The 26,759-nt window shown below is 46.2% G+C and overlaps 1 protein-coding gene across 13 annotated transcripts in view; it reads left to right on the top strand.

The window, feature by feature from the left end:
- Kdm2b (lysine demethylase 2B) overlaps window positions 1–26,759 on the top strand; it is a 125,544-nt gene that overhangs the window by 52,855 nt on the left and 45,930 nt on the right. For all 13 annotated transcript variants that reach the window (XM_078039207.1, XM_078039203.1, XM_078039206.1 and 10 more), the window contains 3 exons: window positions 4,173–4,299; window positions 7,447–7,916; window positions 23,056–23,142. In XM_078039207.1, the coding sequence (XP_077895333.1) occupies window positions 4,173–4,299; window positions 7,447–7,916; window positions 23,056–23,142 (684 nt within the window). The remainder of the gene's footprint in view (window positions 1–4,172; window positions 4,300–7,446; window positions 7,917–23,055; window positions 23,143–26,759) is intronic.

The following is a 26,759-nucleotide window of genomic DNA, read 5'->3' as shown; positions in this document are numbered from 1 at the left end:
CCTGGTCCAGAGGTTCTCTGGAGACGACCCAAAGCCCTGGTGGGCAGTCATGCTTACTCCAAGGGCATGTGGACATTTGCAGCTGGTATATTTGCTGCCTGTGATGCCCAGGTCTGCAGACATTGGGGTCTGTGACTCTGTGCAAACCCCTTGTTTGTGGGCTTTCTCCCCTCTGTCACCCACCCTACCCTCCTGTCCTGGTCTGGAAAGACCAGCCCAGCCCTGATCTGGAGTGTGCTACTCTGGGCTGTCCAGGGGAAGGCAGAGTTGAGGCCCAAGTGGTGTCTCACAGTCCGGGTCAGTGCTGTCTGGGGCTCAGGCCAACTGTTCTTTGGCCCTGAAGAGCAGGCCAATTTGTGAGCATACCAGCAGGTGTGGCTAGAAACAGAACAATCTAGAGCGGGAGGTCAAGCTTAGGACTTTCCAGGCAATTCCTGAAAGCCAGAGTCAGGCTGGAATTTCTAAAGACTTTGGCAACTTGCTGGGCAGCTGTCCCCTCCCCTGGGAATCTGAGCGTGTATCTCAGAGGATATGGGCCCCATCATTCCCAGAGAAGCCAGCTCCCTCCCCCACTGGCGGTGCTCAAGGCAGGAGGCAGGCTTCACGCTTAGCTCTTGTGGAATATTGTGTCCATATTGAGATGTGTGGCAGGGCCCCTCCCCCAAGACCCCCTGTCCCTGTCCTCTGAGTGGGCACCCCATCTGGTTTCCTTGGAGCAGGTTGCCAGATGGGGGGATGGGGACAGGCTGACGGGCAGGCTGGGCTGGAACCAGCGGCAGGCTTTTTAATCTGCTTTGATTTCTGGTCTTTGGAGAGGGGCTTGGCTACAAGGCTCAATTGTTTATGTCTTAGGAGCCAAGGCAGACAAAAGGCACTGCAGAGAGAGTCCTGGAAGCCAGATAAAATGCCAGGGCTCCTTGTCAGCTCGCTACAGCTTAATTCTTTGCATCCCCTTGAGCTCCTTTAAGAAGGTTATCATCATTTAAAAATAGTTTTTCGCGGGCTGGGGATATAGCTCAGTGGTGGAGCACTTGCCGAGCATGTGTAAGGCCCTGGGTTCAATCCCCAGCACCGCAAAGGAATGAATAAATAAAAAGTAGTTTTTCCAAAAGTCCTTAAACCTGGCTTTGCTTGTGGAAACCACATGCAAGAGGTGGGCCGGAGGACTCTCAGTCTAAAAGGCCCGTGATGTAGATTTGTGTTAGAAAAGGAATTTGCCTTTGTGGCTGAAGATGGGGGATCCCCATCCCGGCTGGAAAGCCCTGAGATTCTCCAGGAGGTCATGTTTTGCTCTCACTGTTGTAATTTTTCTGGGCTGGATGGTAGGTGACCTCACCTGGCAGTGTCACTGCCTATAAAGTGGCAGGTCAGGTACAGGCCTTAGTGCCTGGTGGATTTCCACTCCCTCCCCACTCTGAAGATAAGAATGATGGACAAAGTGTCCTGGTATGGATGCGATATGCTGGTCTTCTAAGATAATGTCTTCATGATCACGATGCGCTTTTAAATCCGGTTAGGTTAATAAGGGACAGGGATGGTCCAAATGATCACTCATCAAACTGCTGCGTCTCTTATGCTTATCTTTTTTTTCCCCCCTGCTAATGGCTTTAGTGAAAGCAGCCTTCCCAGAAAAGGTAATGCCGACACATCCATTCCCTCGCAGCCAGCAAATCTGTTTGGAAATTGCAAATAATTTACCCTTCCTCTCCCCCTCCCTACCCCCCCACCCCGCCATTGGATTTTTTCCCCCATTGATTTTTTTTTTTTCCAGGAGAAAAACAAATTTTAAGGCACTTCCACCCACCCTTGTGTTTGACTTGTGCAACTCCTTGAGACCTGGGAGTTCTAGATGCACTGAGACACCTCGGCTGTCATCTCCAAGGGCCGTTCAGATCTCAGATGACTGAGGCCTCCAAAGTAGGGCTCAGGCCAGGTGCCCCTCGAATGGGCCTTTGGAACTCAAATTGAACCTTGCGATCACCCCGAAGTGCATGCCTTTTCTGACTGCCTTGCCCTGCATTTTGGACTGAGGTCAGTTAACAACTCAGTTTGGTGAGGCTCCGAGTTTGTCACCAAATAATATTGAGCAATCATGTGTTTAATGTTCCCAGGCATGTGGCTGAAACCTTTTGAAGGCGAAGGGTGGAAGGCGACAACCCATTTGTAAGTCAATTCTTTGCAAATTTTGTTCTGCGCAGTCTCCTCTCTTGGAAAAAAAAATAAAAAATAAAAACAAAAAACAGAAAACAAACCCTCAAATTCCTTCATCAGCATTTATTTTCACCCAGCTGGTTTCCCTTGGGTTCAGCAACAAAGAGGGGAGATTTATCTTCCCCTCCTGAAATACAGCCCCTCCATGTTTTTTTTTTTTTTTTTTTTCCCTTATCTAGGAAGATTCTCAGGCATCACAGTGCTCATCCATGGCACAGTGGCTTGGATGATGTCCAAAAAAATTTGAAAAGTCAAAATGAACTTCAGAGTTTTACCAGTCAAGTAAAGATATACCAGTGAGAGCCTGTCTTCCTCAGCTTGCATTTGAGGGATTGGGTGATTTGTTTCAAAATTCCAATGCGGGGGAGGAGCTGAAGACCCCCCAAACCCTTTATCACAGGTGGTCAAGGTCTGCTTCATGCTGAAGAGCCCCTCTCTTTTGTAATCTCCAGGGGACATGGATCCAGTAACTGTGCAAAAAGATTATTACCATAGCAATAAAACTGGGCTTCTCAGAAAGTAGCTGGAGCCAAGGAAAACGCTAGGTTATGATCCCACCTCCATGCATCTCCCCAAGGAGCTGGAAAGCATGCGACGGCCATGACCTCATTCCAAAGCATACCACCCACCAGAGGCAGGGAGTGCAAATGGACCCAATGGGAGGCCTCAGAAACTAAGCTAGCAGGCGAGGGCAAGGAGCAGAGGGCAGGTGGGAGATTTTCCAGGTGGGTGCCTGGAGAACAGCAGGTGTGCTTGAATTTGTCTCCATCCCAGAGGTAGAGCACTGCGCTTGTATTGTCAGCAGACGGACCAGGGGAGCTGGGCTGGCAGAGCGTGTTTGCTTAAGCTTCAACTCCCTGAGTTCCTGGTGGGTGAAAGAGGTGAGGGGGTTTCTGACTGGCACAGACAGACCCTTGGCAAGAGAGCTAGAGAGCAGGCCAGGGGTGAGCGTGGTCAAGCAAGACCCCCATGTAGTGTCTGGAGAAGAGGGCCCTGCCGTGAGAGATGGGGACCACCCTCCATATCCTTGCTCTTCCCTAACCCACTCAGGATGCAGTTTCCAGAAGGCTTCTCTGTGCCAGGGTATTGCTTCCTTCCCATCTTCTGCTGCCATTTCCACTGTGCAGATCCCGCACTGCCACCCATTGGAATTCCCCCCACCCCTTTTAGATTCCATCCACTTTCTCACCTTTACTTTCCCCCATAAGAAACATCCAAGGGGGCCTCCATGTGGACTTCCAGGTGTGTGCGCCCTGGTGTCAGGATGTTTTCGTCATGCCAGGGACTTGTGCCCCAGGGAGCCCTTGGTAGCAATACAGGCTGGGGCAGCACAGGTGGTGTGGGGAGGAGCAGGAGGTGGACACCTGAGGCCCCCGCCCCTGGAGGTAGATGAGGCCACACCCCATCTTCATTGGTTCTCCCCATAGCCTCCTTCCCAGAGTACAGGAGGAGGGTGTTCCATAGCCTGTCTGCAGATGGGTAAGGCTTGGGGTGGGTTTCTCCCTTTAAATGGGGAGGGAGAGACAGCAGAGTCTGTGCAAGAACATTCTAGAACAAGGAGCCCATGTATGTTGTAAGCTGGGGTCAGGCTGGGCTCCCACCTACAGATTCCCATAGCCACTGTCAGCAGGGTAGGGGACAGCTCTGTTTGCCTGCATCTCACAGAAGCACAAAGTCAAGCCCTCCACCTTCCCGGGCGTGCGGCCTGGGGACCTCTGAAGCAATGCCCTCATCCAGGCTTCTTCCTCTGCCTCATCGGTGCATGCTGCTGGCATCCTCCCTTCCAGCGCCTGCCTCCCCCCTCCCTTCCAGTGATACCCCCCATTTTTCCCTGCCGCCATTTGTGCTCTTGCTAAGATGATAAGAGTGACCCCAACCTATGGAACCTGTCCCCGCTTCTCTCCCTCCTGTCCCCATGGCCCTCAGAAACTGACCTGTGCCCACCTGGTCTCTGCTTCTAGGTGCAGCCCAAGTTCCGTTACCCCTTCTACTATGAGATGTGCTGGTATGTGTTGGAGAGATATGTGTACTGTGTGACCCAGCGCTCCTACCTCACTCAGGAATACCAGAGAGAGTCCATGCTCGTTGGTGAGTGACCCCCTGGAGCCTTCGGACAGCCTCACGGCTGGGGCAAGAGTTGTCTCTTCACTGGGGACTGGGGACAGTCTGGGATTCAGGGGATTCTTTTGAGCCAGAGTGTTGGGCAGAATCCTAGACGTCCCTCAGGGGAAGGCAACCTTGTCAGGTTCTCAACTGGAATACAGAAGCCAAGAAAAAGAACCCATGACCCCCAAGGAGTCACTTTGTCACCTCCAACTCATGGCTATGCAGATGGGGGGGAGTAGCAGGTCACCAGCAGGTTGCAGAAGCAGGATCGTCCCACAGAGCAAAGAATCCTGGTTCTTTTTCTTCCCCTGTGGTCACCAGCTGACACCCCCACACAGACACTCCCTGGGGGTTGGGTTTTGCTCTAACTGAGCAGGCCCCGTGCGCAGGCCTTCCACACAACCTAGGCTGCCTTTGTGCTGCAGCAGTGGTGGCGAAGCTAGCTTGGAGGCACAGGGGAGTGTTCAGAGCTGCAGCTTCTGTGCCCTGCACGGCCACTGGTACTTAAAGGGACATCATCCCTGCTGCATGGCTGTTTTTTAATCTTTTTTTTTTTTTGGTATTGGGGATTGAACTCAGGGCACTTTACCACTGAGCTACATTCCCAGCCCTTTTTACTTTTTTGACACAAGGAGCTCCCTAAGTTGCTAAGATTGGCCTCGAACCTGTAGTCCTCCTGCCTCTCTGCCTCCCAAATGGCTAGATGAAGGCGTGCGCCACCGCACCCAGCTTATCCTTGAGTCTTGACTTATAGATGCCAGCTCTGGAGTTGTGTCTAGCAGTGACAGTGAGCCATGACCTGCAATATGTAGGAAGAGCACAATTCTTCCCATCTGTTTTGCTGAGCTGCTAGTGCTGAGGGGTTTTCCTGGATGTCATATATCCCATCTCAGATGTGAGATTGGTTCGTCTCTCCTAAGGTCTCGTGATTTCTCCTGCAGTCTCCAATGTGTAGCACATTCACACGCCTCCATAAGCTTTCTTCCTCTGCTTCTTTGGCTCCCATCCTTGCTGACTTGTGGGGGTTCAGGCTGGGCATGGAATGGCAACGAATGTTCCTGCTGGGGTCATTACAGGGTAGCATTCATTTGCCACCTGGGATGTCAGCTTTGTCTGTGGGAACTGTTGGGATGCAGTGGCAGAGCACCATGTTGCATCCCTATCAGTGTGTTGGAAAATCCTGAAGCCTCACAACCTTCTCTTCTGGGGGCTCCCAGCTGTGCAGGAGAGATGGGAAATAACCCAGAAATAGCAGGATGTCTGCAGTGACTGCAGCAGCTACCTGCTCCTGTGGGGTCCAGAGGCTGGGGAGAGTGGAAGGACTTCTGATTTTGTGGCAGTTCCCAAACCTGGAAACAGAGGGTCTGTTCTCTTGTTGGATATTTAGGGTAATAGAAGAACATTTCTAGCTCTGTTAGCAGACCCAGAGGACTCCCGAGGCTGTTTGAGTAATCAGCGCCCACTTTTGGTTTACATTTTCTTGCCACTGTTTTGCCCCTGGCCCTTCTGGCGCCTTTGCCAAAGAGAGGGAGAGGAGTTAGGGAGGCATCTGGTTTATCTGTCTGACACTTGCATGCTGGAGCTGGCTCGGTGCTGCTTGATTAATCCTCAACCTTTGCCTTGTATTTAGTTTCCTCTGGGACTGAGGATCAAATCCATGGTGCTCTGCCACTGCATCCCTAGCTATTTATTTTGAAACAGGGTCTTGTTAATTGCTAGGCTGGCTTGGAACTTGCAGTCCTTCTGTCTCGGTCTCCCAAGTAGCTGGGATTGCAGGTGTGGGCCACAGACCCCAGCTGCCTTTTCCCCCCACTTCCTGTGGGGCTGGGGATCAAAACCAGGACTGCGTACATGATGGCAAGCACAGCAGCACTGTGCTACACCCTCAGTCCACACCTTGCAGTTTTTTGTGTGTGTGATGCTGGGGATTGAACCCAGGGCCTTATGCATTCGAGGCAAGCACTCTACCAAGTGAGCTACATCCCCAGCCCATACACCTTGTGTTTTTAAAACAGCTCTATTGGGATGAGGTTCACATATCATATGATTTACCCATTTAATGTGTGTATTTCAGTTGATTTTAGTAGATTCACAGGTGTGTGAATAACTGTCACCACAATTAGTTTTACAGCATTTTCATCACCCAAAAAGAAAGCGGTGCCATTTAGCTTTCATCTCCTTATCTCTCCTTCTATACCCCAGCCCTAGGCAACTACTAATCTACTATATTATTATTATTTTTTCCTTCTTTATTTCGTTTCTGCAGTGCTGGGGATTAAACCCAGGGCCCCATGCATGCTGGTTAAGCAGTCTACCACTGAGCTATACCCCCAGACCATTTTAATTTTTATTTTTTTTTTGAGACAGGATCTTGCTGTTATGATCCTTACTTGTGATCCTCCTGCCTCAGCCCGTTGAGTTACTGGGATAACAGATGTGTGCCATTGCACCAAGAGCTAATCTACTTTCTTGTCTGTAGAGATTTATACATTAGGGACTCTGGATTAAACCCAGAGGCACTTAACCACTGAGCCACATCCCCAGCCATTTTTTGTATTTTTAAAAAAATTTAATTTTAAATGAACACACAGTATCTTTATTTATTTTTATGTGGTGCTGAAGATTGAGCCGAGTGCCTCACATGCGAGGCAAGCACTTTACCACTGAGCTACAGCCTCTGCACCCACTTTTTTTGTATTTATTTAAAGACAGGGTCTCACTGAGTTGCTTAGGGCCTCTTCAAGTGGCTGAGGCTGGCCTTAAACTTGCAGTCCTATCTCAGCCTCCCAGGTGGCTGGGACTATAGGTGTGTTCCACTGTGCCAGGATCATTAAGGACTTTTCATACCATTGGAATCAGATGACACATGGTTTTTTTATACACTCAATAAATTGCCAGTTATGATGAGAGGGGTGAAACAACCTCCCTCAACACATAGCCAGGAAGAAGCAGAGTTGGGATGTGAACCTACGTCCAGCTAACCACAGTCTTTCTGGAGGTTGGGAGGTGGAGGTCCTCAGGATCTTCAGAGAAGGCTGATTTCTGCTTGTGGGTGTGGGGGGGGTGTAGAGAAAGGAGTTCCAGAACTTCCATAGGGGTTGGTGATCATTGTCTGTCTTACCCCTGCAGATGCCCCAAGAAAGGCCAGCATAGACGGCTTCTCATCTGATTCCTGGTTGGACATGGAGGAGGAGTCCTGTGAGCAGCAGCCCCAGGAGGAGGAGAAGGAGGAAGAGGGAGATGGGGCAGATAAGGTGCCCAAGCTGCCAACCGATGGCCCTGCCTCCCCCACCAGCACCCCCTCTGAGGAGCAGGAGAACCTTGGCAAGAAGCCTAAAGCACCTGCCATGCAGTTCCTCAAAAGGACCTTGTCCAATGAGTCAGAGGACAGCGTGAAGTCTACCACGATGCCCATAGACTACCCCAAGACACCCAGCAGCTCTCCTGCCACCGAGGTCTCCACCAAATGGACCCACCTCACCGAATTTGAACTGAAGGGCCTGAAAGCCCTGGTGGAGAAACTTGAGTCCCTCCCAGAGAACAAGAAGTGTGTCCCCGAGGGAATCGAGGACCCCCAGGCCCTCCTGGAGGGCGTGAAGGTGGGCAGGGATCATGGCTGGGGAGATGGGCAGGTTCTTTTCATTGTGACAGTGGGCAGCTTGGCTCAGGATGGCTTAGTGCACATGTTCAGAGGATCACCTAAGTGCAGGGAGGGCCTCTGTCCAGGCAGGGCTGTCTAGGGCAACTGAGCAGGGGTTACCATTAATGGCTGCAGAGGGACTTCCTGATAGCAGCTGGCTCTGTGGTTGGCAGCAGATTCTTTCATTGTACTTGTTGGAAGGCTGAGGTCTTGCTGGCCGAGGGGTTGAGTGTGGCAGTAATTTGGTTTCTCCATCCTGGTCAAAAGGACTTGCCACTGTGGCTGGTTCCCTGGAGTGTGCATCTGTGTCATGTGAGTAGGTTGTATATCCCAATGGTCCTCTTCTAGCTAATGTGGTTACCACATGATGGCCTGAGGTTCAGAGGTCTTTGTTTTCATCTTCATTTAACCAATGAGGGTATAGGCTCAGAGAGGTTAAGGAACTTCCCTGAAGTCTCAGATATGACGATGCAGGAGAGAGTATCCAACCACTCAGAACTGCCTCCTGTCTCAGTGTGGCTAAGGCTCTGGTGTAAGGCTGCAGAGACATTTGGGCTTCCTCCTACAATGTCTGATGCCCAGGGAAAGCCACCTGCCTTCTGAGGCTGCAAACTGAACTTGCCTCTTCTTTAGGAATTGGTCGTTCATTTGTTCTTTCAGGAAACATTGTGTTGGGCCCTGGGGTACAGAACTATTAGGACTATTCCTGCCATCGAGGGGCTCACTGACCAAGGACTGAACTTTGGGGGTCAAAGACTTGGGATCTGCATCAGGTAGCCTGGCAGGTGTTATCAATAGAGGGTGCTGGTGTACAAAACCCCTAACTCCAACCTTGTATTATTTTTTGTGGTGCTGGGGATTGAACCCAGGCCCTCCTGCATGCCAAGCAGGTGCTCTAAAAGTAAGCCACATGCATGGAAATCTATTTCAGTTCATGATCCCTGCCCCGCTTTCCTCTTATCCTCCCCTGTGCGCCCCCCCCCCCCAGCAGATCTTTACTTGTGAATGGGTCTTTTTCATTACTTTATGAGTTTGGGAGGTTGCTGACCTCTTAAGAGTTTTATTTTCGTAAAACTGTCCACCCTCCAAAAATTTATAAAATTTTACTTAAGAGATCTTGGACTCGGGCTAAGGTTGTGGCTCAGTGGTACAGCGCTTGTCTCGCTTGCGTGAGGCACTGGGTTCGATCCTTAGCACCATATAAATAAATAAAGGTATTGTGCCCATCTACAACTTAAAAAAAAAAAAAAAAAGAAATGGCAAGACTTGATTTAAAAAAAAAATAGAGAGAGACAAAGAGAGATATCTTGGGCTCCTAAGCCCATTTCCTAATCTTGCTGTGTGTCGTTTGTGCCCTCTCCCAACCCCTTCACCCAGTAGCTCTACCACTGAATTATACCCCCATTCCTAACTGTGCTTTTTTAAAAATTCATTTTTGGTAGTGGGGATCAAAGTTGGGGCCTAATGTATGCTTGGCAGACACTATCCGCTGAGCTATATCCCCAGCCCTTTTTAAATTTTATTTTGAGACAGGCTCTAAGTTCTTAAAGCTGTCCTTGAACTTGAAATCTTCCTATCTCAGCCCTTGAGATGCTGGGATTACAGGCATGTGCCATGGTATCTGGCTCTAAATTTGCTTTTTTTAAAAAATTTTTTTATTAGTTATTGATGGACCTTTATTTATTTATTTGTTTATATGTTGTGCTGAGAATCGAACCCAGTGCCTCACACATGCTAGGCAGGCACTTTACTACTGAGCCACAACCCCAGCCTTTTTCTTTTTTTAATATTTATTTTTCAGTTTTAGGTGGACACAATATCTTTATTTTACATTTATGTGGTGTTGAGGATCGAACTCAATGCCTTGTGCATGCTAGGTGGGCGCTCTACCACTGAGCCACATCCCCAGCCCTAACTGTGCTTATTTAATGTTAGATTTCCTAAAGGAAACCTTAGGATTCTTTCATGTGGCTACTTTTTTTTTTCCTTCTGAGATCCCTTAAAATGAAAACAAAGGTATTTTCATCAATCATAAAATAATGAATGGCATTGGGTTCTGGAAATATTGCAAATGGTTTAAAATCTGATTCATCTGAAGAAGAAATGGTCCGTACTTTTGGAAAAACCCCCTTTTTAATTTTTATTATTATTATAAAATACCTCATGTGTCCTATCCTAGTAGTGAGTGGTCAGATTTCTTTCTGGAGATGAGACTTGGCCCCGCCTCTGGCCCTCACCTGTACCTCCAGATGTACCTCTAAGGCTGGATCCAGCCTAGACCTCTTGATGGTGTGGAGGAAGCCTGGGGCAGGCAGGCAGGGGCTTAGACAAAATGCAAAGAGCCCAGTGCCCTGCCCTGAGGTTTAGTGGCAGCTCATGATTGTGTGTGTGATTCTATCAGTGACTGCGTGTAGTGCAGGTGTTTCTGTGTGTAAACTAGTAACCCTTGGTGGAACTTTTTTTTTTCTTAAAGATGATTTAAAGGGCTGGGATTGTGGCTCAGCAGTAGAGCGCATGCCTAGCATGGGCGGGACCTGGGTTCGATTCTCAGCACCACATAAAAAAAAAAAAGGCATTGTGTTGTATCCATCTACCAAAAAAAAAAAAAAAAGATTCTCTCTCTTAAAAAAAAAAAAGATGATTTAAAAAAAAATTTTTTTAGTTGTAAATGGACAATAATACTCTTTATGTGGTGCCAAAGATCAAACCCAGTCCTTCACACATGCTAGGCAAGTGCTCTACCACTAAGCTACTTTTATTATCTTCATCTTACAGATGAGACAATTGAGGAACAAGAGAGGTTAAAAGTAACTGGCCTAGGCTACACTTGCTGTTCAATAGGTGGGGGAGGGTGTGTGTGTGCCCACTGTTGCCATACTGATTTGTTTTAATGGATATACAGAAAGAGATTTTCTCACTTCTCAAGAGGTCACCCACATTCAGGGAGATACCGAGGTGGCTGCTTGGTCTTCTCTACAGAACAAGCAACAGATTTGGTCCAAGAATATAAGTTGTATATCGGCAGCTCCTGGGGTCAAATCTAGACTCCAGGCATTGCATTTGGCCTTTAGAGTATGAAACATAGTTTGTAAATAGCTGCCAACATTAAGAAATATGGAGCTGGGTGCAATGGTGCAGGCCTGTAATACCAGTATCTCTGGAGGCTGAGGCAGGAGGATCACCAGTTCAAAGCCGGCCTCAGCAACTTAGCAAGACCCAGTCTCTAAATAAAATGTAAAAAAGGACTAGGGATGTGGCTTAGTGGATAAGCACCCTTGGGCTCAATTCCTGGTGCCAGAAAAAGAAAGAAAAAAAGATGAGGAGTTATATAAGTTTCCTGGTCCATGTTCCTCATTGACTGCAATCACAGTAGGGTAGCAGTTGACCCTGTGTGTCCCAGTCCCCGCCACTCCCTACTGTTTCCCTGAGTGTCACTTGCTGCTTACCATTAGTTTTGCGAAGTCTCTTTTTCACACACCTTGGCCGCTTAGCTCATTTATTGAACTTAGCTGTCTCTAGAGATATTTATATTCCTGAACATTGTCTGAGCGGTTCTTTCAGGCTAAAGAGCTTGTAAACTGGGTGCACTACCCTCCTTAGGGCCCCAGGAAAACAGAAATTCCCCTAATGTCTCAATGCTCTGTGGTCAGGTGCCTGCAAGGGGAAGGCGAGTCTAGTCGTCTTCAAGAGTGGAGAGTTCCTGGTTGTCTGGACAGGCCATTTGCCCCTCACTATCCCACAAACCCTGACAAGGTTTTGAACCTGGCTCTCACCTTGGGGACTGTTGTCACAGAAAGCGGGCAGCCCCTTCTTCCCAGTTGTGTGCCCTCGTCTCTTTAGTTTTCTCTTAGATGGTGGGGATTCTTTGGCCTTGGTTGGGGGGCGGGGGGAAAGACACACAACTCAGCTCAGGAATTGGATTGGTGACAGAAGTCACTGCTGATGCCCACTTCCACTGCTGCTGTTGAACGATTCCTGCTTCTGGCCAGAGGTGGTTCTCCCTGGTGATTGACTAGTTTCGATCTTTAGCTTGTGTTCCAGAAAATGGTCCCTGTCCTCTGTCTTCCTCTGAAATCTCAGAGGTGCTGCTCATGGTGGCTCATGATGACCAGAGCCCCTGGGATTGGAGGGGCTCTTTCTGACTCTGGTTCAGCTCCTTGATGGCTAGTTTTGGCTTTTACCCTCCCCTCCCCTTTTTTTGTTTTGTTTTGTTTCGTTTATAATTTTTTTTTTAATTGTAGGAAAATACATCAAGCACGAGTTTACCATTTTAAGTTTCCAGCTCAGCGGTGTTAAGTACATTCACAATATAGTACAACTGTCACCTCTGTCTAGTTCCAGAACCTTTTCAGCACCTCAAACAGAATCCCATGCCCGTTAGAGATCACTTCCCACCTCCAACCTCAACCAGCTTTCTGTCCAGGTTTACCTGTTTTATTGTGACTCGGTTTTAAATTCTGACATTTGCTTCTAAAAATTATTTTTGTGGTCTAGTGGGGCATGCCTGTGACCCCAGCAGCTTGGGAGGCTGAGGCAGGAGGATGGAGAATTCAAAGCCAGCTTCAGCAACTCTCGGCAATTTAGCAAGGCCCTAAGCAACTTAGTGAGACCCTGTCTCTAAATAAAATAGAAAAAAGGGCTGGGGATGTGGCTCAAGGGGATAAGAGCCCTTGGGTTCAATCTCTTGTACCCCCCCCCCCAATATTTTTGTCAAGTTGGAAGCGTGACAGTGTTACATGATCCAAATAGAAGACTTAACAAAGAATTAGCATCTGAGGATAGAAAATATGCCCCTCTTCTCACACCCGGCAGGTAACTAACCATCAAAAGGATGACTTCTAGAGTTTTCCTCTCACCCCCATGTATTTAAACACATTCAGCGTCCATTGCAATCCCTAGGAGGTTGGTTCCAGGCCCCCACAGACACCCAGATCCACGGATGCTCTAGCTCCTTATATGAATGGCAGAGAATTTGCAGATAGCCTAGAAATACTCTCTTAAACACTTTAAATCATAACTAGATAACTTATAACCCGTCAGACGATGTTTATGCTAGGTAACTAGTTGTCATACTGCATTGTTCAGGGGATGATGATAAGAAAAAGAGGTCTGTGTGTGTTCAGTATAGATGCAGTTAAATAAATATATATATTTGATCCTTGGGTGAATCAATGGACATGAAGGGCTGCTGGGAGGACTGTATAATTTTTTAAAAAATATTTTCTTTTAGTTGTAGATGACACAATACCTCTATTTTATTTGTTTATTTTTATGTGGTGCTGGGGATTGAACAAAGTCCCTCACGAATGCTAGGCAAGCGCTCTATCACCAAGCCACAACCCCGGCCCCCAAGTTTTTATTAAGATAGTTTATTCCAGGCTTGGCATGGTGGCGTATGCCTGTAATCCCAGCGGCTTGGGAGGCTGGGCAAGAGGATCACAAGTTCAAACCCAGCCTCAGCAACTTAGTGAGGTTCTAAGCAACCCCCCACCCCCACCCTGTGAGATCTTGTCTCTAAATATTTTTTAAAATGGGCTAGGGATGTGGCTCAGTGGTAAAGCACCCCTGGGTCCAATCCCTGGTACCGCCCATCCCCCCACCCCCGGCAAAAAAAAAAAAAAATTAGTTTATACTGCTCTGTGATTTCTTTTTCTCCCTGGAAACTCTCTTTTTTTGTATGTTCATACCTATAAATCCATCTTACTCTTTTTTTATTAATATTTTTTAGTTTTTTAAAAAAATATTTAGTTTTTGGTGTAGATGGACACAACACAATGCCTTTATTTTTATTTGGTGCTGAGGATTGAACCTGGGGCCTGCCGTGCTAGGCGAGTGCTCTACTGCTGAGCCACAATCCCAGACCTTTATTTTATTTCTTATTTATTTGCGGTGCTGAGAATCGAACCCAGTGCCTCACACATGCCAGGCAAACACTCTACTGCCGAGCTACAGCCCCAGCCTGCCTACTCTTTTTTGCGGACAGAACTTTTTTTTTTTTTTTTTTTTTTTTTTTAAAGAGAGAGTGAGAGAGGAGAGAGAGAATTTTTAATATTTATTTTTTTTAGTTCTCGGCGGACACAACATCTTTGTTGGTATATGGTGCTGAGGATCGAACCCGGGCCGCACGCAAGCCAGGCGATCGCGCTACCGCTTGAGCCACATCCCCAGCCCCCGGACAGAACTTTTTAATGTTGCACTTGTCCCTTCAGCCATGCTGTGGGCAGACAGTACCTTGGTGACTTGCCTAGACTGGTGTTTATTTAGATTCAAGCTGAAGTAACCACCTTATTTAATTTGGTTTATGAAAGGAAAGGAGATTCCAGTCTTTTTGTGAAAGTCTTAAGAAAGCCACTCTCTTTCCTCTCTTGGTGGAATCCTCCAGGAAGTTGGCACCAGGTGCCATCAGTGACTCCCTTCTGCAGGACACTTATTCCAACAAAGGTGTCACGAAGTTGGCCTGTACAAAATGGGAAGAGTGGGAAATCAGGAATCACGTTTGGTGTCTTTCTTTCTTTTCTTTTTGTTCTGTTTTGGTCCTGGGGATTGGACCCGGAGTACTGTACCAATGAGCTATATTCCCAGCACTTTTTATTTTTTGAGACAGTTTGTCACTAAATTGCCGAGGCTACCCCATCCCCCTGCCTTCGTCTCCTGAGTCTATAGGCCTGCACCACCATGCCCAGCTTCACATTTGGTTTCTACCCTTAGCTACTTGCCTCGTGACCAGGGCCACACTCCCTCCAGAGGCTCCTGGGTTCCCTTCCTTGCCTTCTGCAGCTCCTGGTGGCTGTAGTCCATCCTTGGCTGTCCTCCTTGGCTTGTAGTTGTGTCACTTCTAACTCCCCTAGGGGATGAGTGACTGTCAGTGGCTGTCTTATCTATGTGCTGTTGATGACTGATACCAGTCATTGGATTAAGGCCCAGCCTAATCCATTATGACCTCATTTCAGCTTGATTCAGTCTCCAAAGACCCTGTAGTTGCATTGGGAGGCTGTGGGTGCACAGGATGTTCGAGGGGTACACTATAAAGCCAAGACATCATCTTTTCCTTCTTGGATTGGCCACCATTGATCTGTGTGCCATCCCTCCAAGAAGCATCTCTGCTTTCAATGAGAACTTAGGGAGATTCTAAAAATAAATTCTTAAAAATAACTGGCTAGAAGGCAAGGTTTGTGAAGGGCTGGGACAGAGACCACCAAGGCTGGAGGTAGAGGGATGTTGTCAGATACAAGGTGATTCTGCAGCTGCTCCCATGAGTGCTGCCATGAGTGCCGCTGGCCCCATCATCATTAAGATAATGTCAAGTTACACCCTCCTTCCTGAGATGACACACTCCTCTGCTGCCGTAATGTCAGTTTGGGGTGGAAATGCCCACTCATTGTGGACAACTGCCTTTGTGTCTTTCCCTCCCTCTCTTTTTTTCCCCCCATTGGTGACAGGAATTGAATCCAGGGGTGCTTTACTATGGAGCCATATCCCTAGCCTTTTAAAATTTTTTTTATTTTGAGACAGAGTTGCTGAGGCTGGCCTCAACTTCAGATCTTCCTGCTTTAGCCACCTGAGTCCCTGGACTTATAGGCCTGAGTCACTATACCTGAACATCTGACTTTTTTTTTTTTTAAATCAAATATTTTTAAAATTGTAGGTGGACACAATGGGCCTTTATTTTTATTTTTAAAATTGTTTTAAGAGAGAGAGAGAATTTTTAATATTTATTTTTCAGCTTTCGGTGGACACAACATCTTTGTTTGTATGTGGTGCTGAGGATCGAACCCAGGCCGCACGCATGCCAGGCGAGCGCGCTACCGCTTGAGCCACATCCTCAGCCCTTATTTAAAAAAATTTTAAGAACATTTAGTTGTAGGTGGACATAATACCTTTATTTAATTTTTTATGTGGTACTGAGGATGGATTCCAGTGCCTCAGACGGGCCAGGCAAACACTGCCACTGCACCACAATCCCAATCTCAAGTGTTTTTTTTTTTCCTTTCCTTAACACCAAAATTGAGATTGGTTGTACTGTTCTTATATCAAACTCCAAACATAATATGAAAATAATCCTAAATTAAGAGTACGTTATTGGCCTGGGAATATGGGTCAGTAGTAGAGCGCTCACCTAGCATATGTGAGGCTCTGGGTTTGATCCTCAGCACCACATAAAAATAAATAAATAAAATAAAGGTATTGTGTCCAAATACAACTAGAAAAAATATATATAAAAAAAAAAAAGTTTTGGAGGGAGGTGGAATTCCCTGTGCCATCCATCCTGAGCTGGGTGCCCTTGGGGAGTACACAGGAATACCTGCGTCAGGGTTGACAGGTGTAAAGCCTTCACGCTGGGCCAAATGTGCAGTAAACTAGAACTGATGTTGTTTGTATCATTATTTCACCATGGAATGAAAACAGGCTGGCCTAGAGTCACGTGGAAGAGCCTGTGACAAACTCAGGACCATAGAGAACAGGCGTGCTTAGCTTTTTCTCTTGGGACCATCGAGTCCTGATTCTGGAACATACCTTCTCACTTAAGCTGTCCCTCTCAGGTCCTGCTGATTTACAAAACAGTGAGGCACAGAGCCCAGACATCCATTTCTGGATTCTTTTATTTTTTATTTTCTTGTCCTGCTTGGGAACTGAGCCCCGGGCCTCGTACATGCTAAGCACAGGCTCTACCACTGAGCTGCAGCCCCAGCCCCCTGTTGCCTTAACCACTTCAGAGAAACAGAAAGGCGGGGAGCCAGTGGTAGGGGACTGGCTTCCAGTTTGATTACAGAACAAGCCATGAAATCTCAGGAGAACAAAGGAGAGAAGACAGGGACCCAGGGCTCGGATTCAGATACCTAGGCAAACTCCATACCTGATTCATAGGTAGCCATTTCATTTGCAAAGAGAGACACTTTTTCCAAGTAAGCTTGCATTCACTTTTGTCTTTTGGGCGGGGGGGCACAATTCAACCCACTACAGATGGGTTTTTAGGGGCAGGCACAAGATGGCTAGGCTGGAACAGAGGGAGGTGCCCAGAGAGCCAAGGTACATTAATACCTGGCACTGGCTCTTGCTGGCAGGGGGGCGGGTACCCCTGAGGCAGCTGGGTTCCCAGCTGCTCTCTCTTTTACCAGCCGGGTTGGTGCTGCTTTCCTGCGGCCTGCCTCTGCCTTGTTATCACAGTGGTGGTATTTTTAGTCACTGCATAGATGGAGTTTCTAATTATTAACGCCCCACCCTGGGGAGCAGCGGGCCGAATCCATTTTTAACTAATTAAGCTCTTTGAGAGAAGTTGGTATAAGGGGGAGCCAAGGCCCAGCCATCTATGGTCTGTGGTTCTCTTCCATGGGTCAAACATGGGGCAGTTTCCAGCAGAGAGGGCCAGCCCTGGGCTTTTCCCAGCCTGAGGCTTGAAGGCTTAGGGGACTGAGCTGCAGGCAATCTGCCTGCTTGTACCATGCTTTCGAGAGCCCCAGGGAATGTACAAATTCAGGCAGAGCCTAGGGAAGCCAGTGGCATGATTCCCTCCACAACAGTCTATTTCTCAAAGACAAAATCTCCTATTAGGATACCCATCCCACATGTCACCTACAAAAGAAAATACTTCCCTGAGGGAAGAGCCGAGAGCGCCCCCTGGTGGCCACACAGGCCCACATGTGGAGAGAGGACTGTCTCCCTGAAGTACTTAGGGAGAATTCTACTCCAGGAGGAAGTTTAAAAAAAAAAATTTTATATTATATATTTTATATATACACACACACACACACACACACATGCACACATATGCATATATATATACACACAAATATGTATATACATAAAAATAAATTATTATTGATCATTATTTATTAGTTATTATCCACACTTAATCCAGTAATAACTTTTTGTAACCAGACTTCCCTCTGCCTCTGTGCTTGTGAGTTACTGACTTCATCTCTGACACAGAAATCACAAGAAATTTTGATACAATTCAAGTGGGAAACTCAAAGAATACAAGGCGAGTCGGCATTGTTTTCAGCCATACATTCGACTTACATTGGTTGATTTTTTTTTTTTTTTTTTTTTTTTTAATTTCAGCCTGCTGGGCTTGTGGCTCAGTGGTAGAGTGCCTGCCTAGCATATGTGAGGTACTGGGTTTGATCCTCAGCAACACATAAAAATGAATAAGCATAATAAAGATATTGTATCCATCTACTAAAATTTTCAACATTTTAAAATACAGAGATTTTAAGTAAAACTCTAGATTTTTGGTTTCTTTGGAAAAAGATCAGAGATCCGGTGGGGCTTTCCTATCCATGGGAAGTGAGTAGGCTGGAATTGAGTAGACTGTGACTTTTTTTGTTTTTAATTTCTTGATAGTTGTAGGTGGGAAGAAGGCCTTTATTGTATTTATTTATTTTTATGTAGAGCTAAGGATCGAACCCCTGCCTCAAGCGCTCTGCTGCGGAACTATAGCCCCAGCCCAGCCAGTGACTCCTTTAAATGGGGCACGTGGTCTCCAGTTTGGACAGGCTTCACCACTCTTTTTGTCTTAGTCCACGTACATCTTTTGCCTTACTGCCTGGATCCTGGAGGCCTTTGAGGTTTTCATCCTCTCTCCCCACTAGAGTCCAGGACAGGGCTAAGAGGACAGAAAGCCCAGTGGAAGTGTTGACCTCTCTCAGCCAGAGTGACCTGTACATAAGGAAGAGTCAACACTTTGACTAAACATGGGGCATCCTAGGAGTAAGCCTTTTCTTAAAGATTTTGCAGGGAAGGAGTGCTGTGGATTGAACCTAGGGCCTCCTGCATGTGAGGCAAGCACTCTACCACTGAGCCACATCTCCATCCGTTTTTAAAACTATTGAGACATGGCCTCTTAAGTTGCCCAACTTGTCCTTTGCAATCCTCTCAATTTGGCCTCCCAAGTATTAGTGTTTTGTTTTTTTTGTTGTTGTTCCTTTGTTTTGGTTGATAATTCCAAGTTCTACCACCTCTTAGCTATGTGACCGTGGGCAAGTCACTTAACCTCTCTTGAAGTGGGAAGAATCAGTCTTGCCTCACAGATAGGATTACATTGTTATGCAGAGCAGGGATTTAAACAGCTCCTAAGAATGGTAATGAAATTATGGATGGCTTCACAGTGGATGTCAGTGTTCTATCCCTGGTGAGACTGTAGGAAGCATAAATTGCAGAACTTGACCCCCAGGTCTTCAGAGAAGAAGACCACCCCACCGCCCACCCCCACCCCCAGATATTATAGTAACAATTCAACTAGTGAAGTATCATGTCCCTACCTTGTGCTTTCTAGAACTTCTGAGTCCATGGCTTAGAATCCTTACTGCCCTTACCACTTTGTAAAAATTGTAGTAAGAACCATAATATTAAATTGGCCATCCTGACCACAGTCAGGTGGCAGCTCCGTGGCCTTAAGTATGTTCCCTTTTTGTACAACTGAAATTGAAACTCTGTGTGCATGAAATACTGAGGCCTTACTCTGCATCTCCCCGGCCCCTGGCAACACCATTCTGTACATTTGCCTTTCCAGGTCCTGCATGTAAGTAGAATTATAAAGCCTTGGTCCTTTTTTGTCTGTCCTCATGGTTCATCTAGGTTGAAGCATGGGTTAGAATTTTCCTTTTTTACGCTGAATAATATTCTGTTGTTTGGATAGACCACATTTCATATATCTATTCATCCACCACTGGAACCTCTTCTTTTTGGCTATTACGAATAGCCCTGCTTTGAATATGGGCTTCTCCCTACTCTTTTTTAAAAATTTTTTATAAAATTTAATATAGGCTAAATGATATAGCCATTTGTGTGTGGGGGGGGGTGGGGGGGTACTGGGGATGAGCCCAGGGCCTCACGCATGCCAGGCAAATGCCCTAGAACTGAGCTTCACCCCCCCCCCCATACTTTTCTCCATCAGGATTCAGCCATGTTCCACCTTTTACTAGCTCTGTGGTCATGGACAATTGTCTTCATCTATCTAAATATCTCAGTTTCCTCATCTATGACTTGGAAATGACAGTCCCTGTCCTAGAGTGGTCACAGGTGTCAAATGAGAGTGACATGAGACAGTTTTTATAGTCATCTGAATAGAGAACATATTCAGAACTTCTTACTGTCATCATTTAGCAAAAGGTGCAGCCCTGTACCCCCAAGGCTCTTCCTGCACCCCTCTTACCTGGCCAGTCCAAGCCCCCCCTGAGTGGTGGACCACAGTGCAGATAGGACTTGGAAATGGCAAGTAAAAAGAGGTCCATTGCAGTACATTTAAAACCAAGAATTAGGCTGGGATGCAGCTCAGTGGTAGGGCATGCAGTGTGTGAGGCCCTGGGTTCCACCGCCAGCACCTAATAAAATAAATAAACAAACAAAAAATTGAAAAATAAAACCAATTAAAAGTGAACTGCCTGGGCTGGGGTTGTGGCTCAGAGGTAGAGTGCTCGCCTACCATGTGTGAGGCACTGGGTTCAATCCTCCGCACCACATAAAAATAAAATAAATATATGGTATCCACCTATAACTAAAAAAATAAACATTAAAAAAAAGTGAACGGCCAGTTTTAAATATTGGTAATGAAACACTTTTCTCCCCAGGGATGGGTCATTCCACTATCGCAAACTTTTTGGTAGCCTTTTCTTTTACCAAGTGGGAGGACCATGCCGAAGTTGAACCATGTCTATTGGTGATTCCTTGGCAATGTACAGGTGGCCTCCTGTCTCTGCATGCTCCACATGTGTAGCTTCAGCCTGTCTTGCATTGAAAATAGGATGGGGAGGAGAGACTAAGAAATAAAATATGGCCTGGGGTGGTGGCTCAGTGAGGCACTGGGTTCACATAAAAATAAATAAATAAAATAAAGGTACTGTGTCCATCTACAACTAATAAATATTTAAAACAATAAAAAATAAAATATACTAGTAAAAAGTAGCACAAAAATACCATGTAACAGCTGTTTACATAGCATTTACATTGTTATTAAGTATTAAAATAATCTAGAGATAATTTAAAGTATTGAGGGTGGTGTTGAGCTGGGCATGATGGTACATGCCTGTAATACTAGTGCCTGGGGAGACTGAGGCAGGAGGATTGCAAATTTGAAGTCAGCGTGGGCAACTTAGCGAGACCCTATCGCGAAATAGAAAAAATTTTTAAAAAAGGACTGGGAGGCCCAGCACGCGCTCCTACCCCAGCTCCATAAGAAAAACAAAAAAACAAAAAAAAAACAAACAACAAAAAAAAAGGACTGGGAATGTAGCTCAGTGGTAGAGTGCCCCTGAGTTCATTCCCTAGTACCAAAAAATTAATACTCAAAGTCTGGGGGGATGGGTATAGGTTATATGCAAATGCTGCAACACTTTTTATATAGGAGTTGAACATTCATGGATTTTTCAAATTCATAGATTTTGGTATCCATGGGACATTTTGGAACCAGTCCTCATGGATACCAAGGAGCAACTGTGTGTGGTCCTGGGGATTGAACCCAGAGAATCTTAACCTCTACGCCACATCCGCAGCCCATTTTATTTTTTAATTTTATAAGTTGCTGAGGGTCTTGCTCAGTTGCCCAGGCTGACTGAACTTGCGATCTTCCTGCCTCAGCCTCCTGAGTCACTGGGAGTACAAGTGTGCCACCGTGCCTGGCACATATCCTCAGTTTTTACCTAATGTCCTTTTTTCTGTCCCAGGATCCCACTTGGGATACCATCTTGAATTTAGTCTCCTTAGGCTTTTCTGAACTGTGATAGTTTCTCAGCCTTTCCTTGTTTTTGAAGACCTGGACTGTTTTGAAGAATACTGGTCAGTTTTTTCTTTTGAGATTTGTGGCTTGCTTTCTTTTAAATTTCACTTCCTGAAAGCTTACTGCAGTCATTGTGCTGGGCCATGGGTTCATACCAGTGAATCAAGCTTTCGTGTCATTGATGTTGACCAAGGGGCTTCAAGAAAGCTGCATGTGCCTGCGCTGGAATCTGAACTTAGATATCCAGACCAAGAGCCAACTCCCTCCACCAACGTGCTGTTGCGGCCTCCTATGGGAAGTGGAGGGAGTTCTTCGTGAGGGTCTGAAATGTTATTAAGCACATCTTGAAAAATGAGGAAACCAAATGACAATCATGAAAATAGGACAGTAAATAAAGTAAATCAGAACTGAATTGGAGTCATTTCTGGTGAAGTGGATTAGAGAAAGTGAGTTAAAATGATCTTTGTCTGCATTTATCTTGGGTTCCTCTGTTATTCCTGTTAATTGCTCATTTGTGATTTATTCTGTTCTTAAATGTCCTAGTAGCACAATCTAGAATTCATGGCCTATAACAACAGGCCAGTGTCCTTACACATGTTTTATCAGGTGTGCTGTGGATTCTGCCACACATACCCACATTTCATGAGGCAGAAAGTTGGATACCAGAAGGCAGGGTTCGGGGCCCTGCTCTTCCTTGCATGAGGTGGCATCCAAGTCTTTTGAACTTTTCTGAGTCCTGGTCATCTCAGCTGCAAGTTAGGGCTACCCAGTAGAATGGCATCTTACACCTGAAAGAGATTCTAAAGTCAGTTGCACATAAGGCCAAAATCTGGTAGAATCAGTTACCTGGGCAGAACCTTAAAATTGCTAACAAAGGAATGGACACAGTGCCCTACATTGGAGACCCCTCCTGGTGTGTCCAACACAGCCCACTTCTCTGCCAGCATTTGTCTGGGGGATTCCATCCTCAGTCTTTTTTTTTTTTTTTTGGTACCAGAGATTAAATGCAGGGGCACATAACCAGTGAGCCACTTCCCCAGCCCTTTTTAATTTTTTATTTTGAGATGGTCTCACTAAGTTGCTGAGGCTGACTTCGAACATGGGATCCTCCTGCCTCAGCCTCCTGAGCCCCTGGAATTACAGGTGTGTACCACTGAACCCAGAGGATATTGTGTATTTTGTGGACTCTGGGGAACCCTGGTGACTTGGTTATTGCACAGTGGATGGTGGTAGATAGGCACTGATGTGTGTGTGTGTGTGTGTGTGTGTGTGTGTGTGTGTGTGTGTGTAGAGTTTTCAGTCTTCTGCTGGGTTAGGTCCAGCCTTCAGCCCCTTTCAAACACCGCCCCTCACCCTGGGCTAATATGATTTCTTTGTTTGGCTACAGAATGTCCTGAAGGAACATGCAGATGACGACCCTAATCTGGCCATCACTGGTGTCCCTGTGGTCAGTTGGCCAAAGAAGACTCCAAAGGTAAGATGCAAACTGCTCACATTGGGGAGAACATTGTCCACTGCCTTTGACACCTTCTGTGAATGTTGGCATCTTTTTCAGGGAGCTCTTGGGAGAGAGCACCCCAATTATCATGAATTGAATGATTTCAGTGATATGTTTGTTCATCGCAAGTTTTTGTTTTCTGAAAGGACTTTTTCACCTAGCTATGAAAGCTGCAAGTAGTGCCCCCTGGTGGTCACCCAGATAATTACGGGAAAGCAATGTCTCACTTCGTCTTTAAGTGGATTTTAATCTCTCTCATTCACTCTCTCCTTTACATCTTTCTTTCCATCATCCCTTTTCGTCCAGCTGCTCCATGGACTGTTTTCCCTTCTTTTGAACATAATTTTTTTATCTTCATTTAACTGATCAGTGCTGCACATAAAAATGTCTAATCAAACAGGAAAGGATGAAGAGACTAGGAAGAATGATAACATTTACATCAATGAAACTTATTAGGAGCAAGTTGCTGCTGTCTACTCCTCTGCATTCTTTGTTTTATCTGGACTTCAGCAGGTCAGGGGGGTGATCATAGTGACTTTCATTTTACAGAAAAGGGAACTGAGGTTTAAAAAGGTAAAGTCACTTATTGGGACAAGTCAGTGCTTGATGATCGGTGGATGTCCATCTCAAAATCCACCATGCAGAGAAGACAATGACATACTGCTGTCCATCCCTCCAAAGCCATGTGGGGTGGGTTGTGCATGGATGATTCCATCTACCATCCATCCAAATAAACTCAGTTTGCCATTTTCTTGGGCAAGTTACATAAGCTTCCTGAACCTGTCTTTCCTCATGTGTAAGAAGAAGTTTAGGCTTAAATTTGTAATCCCAGTTACTTGGGAGGCTGGGGCAGGAGCATAGCCTGGGCAACTTAGTAAAGACCCTGTCTCAAATAGAATAAGAATTAGAATTAGAATAGGTTGGGGATGTAGCTCAATGTTAGGGTGCTTATGGGTTCAATCCCCAGTGCCAACAAATAAAAGTAAATAATTGTGAATTTTATTTTTATTTTAAAATATTTTTTTAGTTGTAGATGGACACAATATCTTTATTTTATTTATTTATTTTTTTATGTGGTGCTGAGGATCAAACCCAGTGCCTCATGCATGCAAGGCAAGTGTTCAACCCTTGAGCTACAACCCCAAGCCCAAGTGTGGGTTTTAGATAAACAAATAAGATAAAAAAATTTTTTTAGTATAAGTATATCCCAAATGTTGCATGGGATATAACTATCTTCAAAACGATTACTCATTTACCTGGAATGTCATGACGTACACACTGTTTTTTAGTTGCTGAATCTGGTAACCCTAGTTGAAAAGGCAATATTTCTGATATATTGGTTCAACAAAAAAAAGATTCATTTCTTCTGTTTCTTTTCATCTTTTTAAAACGTGGCCAAAAAAGTTGAGAAGTACATACGTGGCTCACCTTATTTGTATCTCTTTTGGATAGTGCTATTCTAGATGATTCACTTTTGTTTGATTATCTCCTTAGAGGGTATATTTCTTGGTGTGGAATTGCCTGGAAAGGAGCCCATTACTTGTGGGTGTGAGTTCTCTCTGAGGCTCAGCGGGACCCCATGTGGAGGTAGGAGTGAAAGGGCTTCCCCTCTTACCAGCTTGTGGAGGTGCACAGAGTTAACAAAGCTGCCTTCCCCGTGGTGTGTGCAATAGCATACGCCGGTTATCAGACCACAAACAGCTTGCAGGCACAGCATCTTGAAACCAATGGGCTGGGCCATAGGTGTGTTGAGTCTAAAGAGGAAAGCAAGGCTTTGCCTGTCCCTCCCACCCCGGTCCCTCCTAACTGGCAGTTGCTCCAGGAGGGGCACTAGGGTGTGTGGAACACAAACCTACCTTCATCCACTGTCAGAATTAATAAAGGAGCCCCAGAGGACCTCTGAATCACTTCAGGCAGACAACTGGCCCTGTCTGGAGCTGAGACCCTAACCCACCCTCCAGGGGCTTTATAGGCATGAAAAACAAACACACAAACAAACCTCTTTTCCCTTTTCTCCAAAAACTTAGGTCAGGAAGATGGCTTCTGGTGGCACAGACCTTCTCTGGGATTCCTGGGGAGGGTGGGTTCTCAAACACTCAGTGGGCACAGTTCAGCCTGGCTGGTTGGTCAACGCTGCAGGGAGGATCAAGGGCGGGGTGGGGAAGAAGTGGTGGGAGGGAGGAGGGAGGACAGTGGGTGTCCAACAGCACTTTTTTTTAGTGTAATAAAACAGTGTTTTCTTGGCACATTCCAAGATTTGTATGACCATCGCCATGATCTATGGTCATGTTTATACCCCCCAAAAGAAACCTCATCAGTTGGGGCTGGGGGATGTAGCTCAGTGGTAGAGAGCCCTTGCCTGGGGTGTGTGAGGCCCCAAGTTCCACCCTCAGCACCACAAAGGAAAAGGGAACCTCATCAGTGCTCGGCCCCTCCCCCGTGGTCTCCTTCTACCTCTGATCTACTTTCTATTTTCATTCATGGGTTTGCCTGTGGTGCCCATTTCTTATAAGTGAACTTATGCAGGAGGTGACCTATTGTATCTGACTGTTTTCATATTGCCTAATGTTTTTGAGGTCTACCGTGATGAAGCATGGACTAGTCCTCCTCCTTCTATGGCCAAATAATATCCCATTGTATGGATAGACTATTTTGTTTTGTTTCTCTCTCTCTCTCTTTCTTTAATTTTTTTTAGTTGTACATGGACATAATACCTTTATTTAGTTTTTCTTTCCTTTTTTTTTTTTTTTTTAATGTGATGCTGAGGATCGAACCCAGTGCCTCACATGTGCTAGGCAAGTGCTCTGCCACTGAGCCACAACCCCAGCCCTTTTGTTTTTGTCTTTCTTTGGAACCAGATGGAACCAGAGCCTCACCTGTGCTAGGCAACTTTACTACTGAGCTACACCTCCAGCCTAGCATCAAGTTTTAGATGCAGTTTTTAGATTTTCTTTATCTTTACAATGAGGGCAGGAGGTGGATAGTCTCAGCTGTGCAGTCCAGTCAAGGAGACCAAGGGGCTCAGAGAGGTTCAGGGGTATGCCTCAAGCCACACGGCTTGTGAGTAGTGAGGTGTTTGTCCCGATCTGCCTGTTTCTGTCACGGCTGCTGTGAGAACCTAATGAAAGGTGGCGGAGGCGTGGGGAGGGGAAGGCATTATGTTTCTGCACTTCCTGGCTGGTGGGGTTAAAAAGTTAACAGGAAAGGAAGAAGTAACTGAACGACTGGCTGCCTGGGCCGCCCGGGGTCTCTGGGTTCCCAGGGTTGCAGTCTGCTTCCTCCCAATTTGATGCAGGTTGGGTTGAAAGATCAAGGGTGCTCCTTGAGGCTCCCCGGAGTGGGTTCTGCTCCTGGGTCGGGTTTCTTAACAAGTAATTAATGCCCAATGGTGATTAGCAAGAAATGCTTTGATCTCCCACCTTGCCTCCAGGAGAACAAAGCCCTTTTCTGGAACTGATTAGGCTCTGAGGTCATTTCTGATGCGGTGTCCTTCAAATCTGAGATGCCACTGAGTCACCATCCATCACCGTTCACCCGATTGGCTGTTTTCACGAATGGCATTGGATTTGTTTTGATCTGTCTACACTCTAGCC

Source organism: Ictidomys tridecemlineatus, chromosome 2, assembly GCF_052094955.1.
Source record: "Ictidomys tridecemlineatus isolate mIctTri1 chromosome 2, mIctTri1.hap1, whole genome shotgun sequence".
Lineage (NCBI taxonomy): Eukaryota > Metazoa > Chordata > Mammalia > Rodentia > Sciuridae > Ictidomys > Ictidomys tridecemlineatus.
This window is presented reverse-complemented; position numbering and strand designations above follow the sequence as displayed.